The sequence below is a fragment of the Loa loa genome, assembly GCF_000183805.2.
Source record: "Loa loa unplaced genomic scaffold supercont3.152, whole genome shotgun sequence".
Classification (NCBI taxonomy): Eukaryota; Metazoa; Nematoda; class Chromadorea; order Rhabditida; family Onchocercidae; genus Loa; species Loa loa.
Genome location: NW_018108332.1, coordinates 110,044 through 114,166, shown reverse-complemented (window position 1 = coordinate 114,166; position 4,123 = coordinate 110,044). Strand labels below are relative to the sequence as shown.

Genomic DNA, 4,123 nt, shown 5'->3' with positions numbered 1-4,123 from the left:
GTTGTTGATGTTGTTGTTGTTGTTGTTGTTGTTGTTGTTGTTGCTGCTGCTGTTGTTGCTGTTGTTGTTGTTGTTGTTATTATTGTCGCTGTTGTTGTTATTGTTGTTGTTGTTATTGTCGTTGTTGTAGTTATTCCTATTGCTTTTATTGTAAATGTCATTGCTATTACTATCATTATTCTTGTTTCCCGGGGTGATGAATATTTCATGATTTACAGATTGTGCATCTGTTACAGTATGAAATCTGGGAAATGTGTTGCATAATGTAAACGGATGTCTTGCAATACCACATTGCAGGCATGTTTAATTGAAGTGGTAGGTAGTGGGGTGATTTAATACGTTGGTTCGAGAAGGTTGTTGGGATTAGCCTCGTTTTTGTAGCCTATAAGCCAGTCTTTGGCTAGGATTGGTCTATTGGCCAACTTTGGCCAACGTACTGTATGAATTTACTCAGTTTTTTGCCTCTGAAACTTAGCATATTAAATGCAGGATGGGAATGCACAGGCAAATATTTTATTAATTAAATGAGCCTTATAGTCATTTGCTATGAATGCTTTACATTAGTTAATATATTGCATCTGATTTGATTGCTTTCTACTGTTCAGTGATTCCTCGATGATTTCTACGGATATTGTTGAAATTAATTAGTGTATGGTAGTTTTACTACTATTCTTTTATTCCATAAAAGAGACCATTCCCAATTCTTGCAATATTTTAATTGATCTAATAAAATAAAGTGATCTATTCGTTCGTTATACTTCCTGCATATCTTGTTTTTTCAGATTGATTTTTATTCTCACATACTCATCGGTGGCGTTAAGAATGTTTGGTCGAGATAAGTTGTTTTTGAAAACTTATAAGGTTTAATTCTGTGCATTTTTTTTCTATTTTCACTAAATGTTCAATACAAGATTAAAAAAAAGGGAGAAGCGCATAGATTAACTAACTTAAAGTAAAGTTTGATATCTTGCAAGTGTGAATCTTTGAGACCTGTCATTAATCGCTGTAAAAGTGTAGTCTTGAAGAATGTTTGGTCTTACGGAAGTTCCCCAAACTTTACGGTCAACTGACCTAAAGAATAGAGTGGGGACTTGTTTTAAAATGGTCCTATAGATGTCCAATTCAACAATTATTCGATATGTTGTCGTGGATCATTTTAATTGTCTTTTATCGTTTCCTGCAGGCTTTGGCACCGGCTATACGCAAGCTAAGTCTTAAAGAACATCAAGGTATATCGTTGCTTAAACAGGCTGACATACCTGTTGCACCATTTGGTGTTTCTCGAAGCGCTGATGAATTATATAATGAAGCTCGAAAAATTGGTAAGTTTGTGTATTCAAAACTGAAAGGTTTTCATATAATTTACTAACATCCGGTGAACAAAATGCAAAAATTATACCATAATTTGGCATAATTTTTTTCACTTTTGTGTTTATTGGAGGTTTTTTTTTCAAAAAAATTTTGTGTTGCTCAGTTAGCTGCCCAATAACAGAATGCTTTGTGAGATAACTTCGAGATTGTTCTTCTAAAATATGCTGCATTGAACTTTTTGTCAGTAATTTGCCTGTAATGGTTGAAATGAATTGACTGTATTGATTGGAATGAATGACTGTTTGGTAAGGAATTAAAATAATGCCTATCTGTAAAATTGAGATATATCGTCGTTCAATGCTGTATAATTGCAGGTGGTAAAGATCTTGTTGTAAAAGCTCAAGTACTAACGGGTGGACGAGGAAAGGGATATTTTGAGTCAGGCTTGGAAGGTGGTGTACAACTCGTTTTTTCGTAAGTTCCTTTTAGCTTCTTTTAGAAAAAAGAAGTGATAGGGCATGAAATTTATTTGGCTTTATCATTTCGTACTCTTAGCGTACCATGCATAATTTTCTAGTCCTGAAGAAGCACGTGAGAAAGCATCAATGATGTTGGGTTCGAAAATTTTTACCAAACAAACAGGTGCGTCTGGTAAACTTTGTGATGAAGTAATGATTTGCAAGCGATTGTTTACACGGCGAGAATTCTACTTTTCCATTACAATGGATCGGCATACCGGAGTAAGTTCATATTATGAATCTTGCATTTCTTTTTTTGAATACAAGCTTGATTTTTCTCTTATTCTTCATTTTTCTTCCTCTCTTTAATTTATACTTTTCTCTCTCCTTTCGTTTTTATTGAATGTATAATTTTTTCAGTTCTCTTCCTGCGCATCTGTCCATTTTTTCGAAGTACTTTGCCTTTTTATTCCTGCTTATCCATGGCTCTTATTGCTGATGTTTTCTCCTTTTTATAAGCAAAATAGACATTATTACAGGGTCCAGTAGCTATAGGATCGTCGAAAGGTGGCGTTAACATTGAAGAAGTAGCTGCAAAAGACCCGAAGGCTATCGTTAAATGTCCAATTGATATATTTGACGGCATGAAAGATGCAGAAGCCAGCTCAATAGCCGATCGTATGGGTTTCAAGGTTTTTTCCTTGTATTTTCCAAGTCAAAAAAGCACTTTGATTTCACTTATCTACAATCGAAACGGGCGGACGCATTAGCAAACCAAAAACTAATTTTGTACAGGTCTCGCATTTGAACGAAAGCTCAGATATTGATTATCTTGTCTCCGTCACCAAGATTATAGAAAGCTTTTTAGTGCACAGTGAGCAACAGAACAATATATTAGAATATAAAGTAGAAAATGAGCATGTCGGATTATATCGCTCTTCAGCTAATTTTGTTTGATTTAATGAGGCTTTAAAATTATTGATTGAGATTTTCAGGATGACCTCAAGATACAGGCAGCGAATATTTTTAAAAAGCTATACAATTTATTTATTAAATATGATGCGACACTTATTGAGATTAATCCAATGGCGGAAGATATCAATGGAAAACGTTAGTTTTAATTAAATCTTGAATTTCTAGCCATCTTTTGGACATTCATTGCGATGTTGTTTATTATTCATCGAAATAGTGTATTATGCTAGGGAGAGCCTTTATGGCAGGCAAATTTTGACCAAACGAATCAGTTTATGTTTTTGTTCAGTATTAGAAGCTTTTCAACTCCGGATAACAAACACATACATAAACCATCTCGTTTCACATGCATAAACCAAATTTCATCGTTTTAAAGTAAGAACAAAACGGTGATTGTTCAAACGGTTTTGGTGAACTTTATGATTTTTGTTTTTCACTTGTTGAAATTTATCAGCAGTAGATTTATCTTCAAGAATTTTCATCAACTTTTTTAATTTAACTTCTTTTCTTTCAAGTTTACTGTTTGGATTGTAAGTTGAATATTGATTCAAATGCGAGTTATCGACAAGCAGAATTATTTGCTATGGAAGATAAACAGCAACAGGATCCTCTGGAATCACGTGCGGCAAAAGCTGATCTTAATTATATTCGACTGGACGGTAACATAGGCTGTATGGGTAAGGTTTTCTTTTCCTAAAAATTTGATAATTATTTCACCTCAGTTAGGGATTTAGAGGATTGCTAGAAATTTTGATGCTTTTAATGCGAAGTTCACGGCGAATTTCTATTGAATTATGCAAATTTCAGTGAATGGAGCTGGGTTAGCGATGGCAACTATGGATATTATCAAACTTCATGGCGGCGATCCAGCGAATTTCCTTGACGTTGGAGGTGGTGCTACCGCTGAGCAAGTTGCTGAGGCTTTTCGTATCATCACTGCAGATAAAGATAAAGTAGATGGTTTTTTATGTTTCTAATTAGAAGTTGGAAAAATTTCCCATCTATTATTTCTTTTCCAAAAAATTTCAATAAGATAGAAGACAATTTATAGGAATTTAGTGAAATTCATGGCTTAAATTTTGTAATGCATGTTTTGTTTTGTTTTAGGTCAACGCAATCCTTGTGAATATCTTTGGTGGTATCATGCGTTGTGATGTCATTGCGCAGGGTATGATCACTGCTATCAGTGAACTTCAATTGAAAGTCCCCGTTGTTGTTCGTTTGCAAGGTTAACCTTTTCTTGTGTTTTTTTCGTTCCGGGATGTACGAACAAATGTCTTGGGTGTCTTGGACCAGAATCTCTTTATTGGTCTTTCTCAGTTTCATTTCTCCCAATATATATATATATATATATATATATATATATATATATATATATATAT

General features: G+C 34.0%; 1 protein-coding gene across 1 annotated transcript in view; it reads left to right on the top strand.

The window, feature by feature from the left end:
- The first annotated feature begins 776 nt into the window (after nucleotides 1-776).
- Nucleotides 777-4,123, top strand: part of LOAG_17925 (succinyl-CoA synthetase) — a 4,468-nt gene continuing 1,121 nt past the window's right edge. The window contains exons 1-9 of the mRNA XM_020450593.1: nucleotides 777-861; nucleotides 1,184-1,322; nucleotides 1,686-1,785; nucleotides 1,889-2,051; nucleotides 2,309-2,461; nucleotides 2,765-2,879; nucleotides 3,257-3,418; nucleotides 3,549-3,694; nucleotides 3,849-3,969. Coding sequence (XP_020305712.1) covers nucleotides 823-861; nucleotides 1,184-1,322; nucleotides 1,686-1,785; nucleotides 1,889-2,051; nucleotides 2,309-2,461; nucleotides 2,765-2,879; nucleotides 3,257-3,418; nucleotides 3,549-3,694; nucleotides 3,849-3,969 — 1,138 coding nt within the window. The 5' untranslated portion in view covers nucleotides 777-822. The remainder of the gene's footprint in view (nucleotides 862-1,183; nucleotides 1,323-1,685; nucleotides 1,786-1,888; nucleotides 2,052-2,308; nucleotides 2,462-2,764; nucleotides 2,880-3,256; nucleotides 3,419-3,548; nucleotides 3,695-3,848; nucleotides 3,970-4,123) is intronic.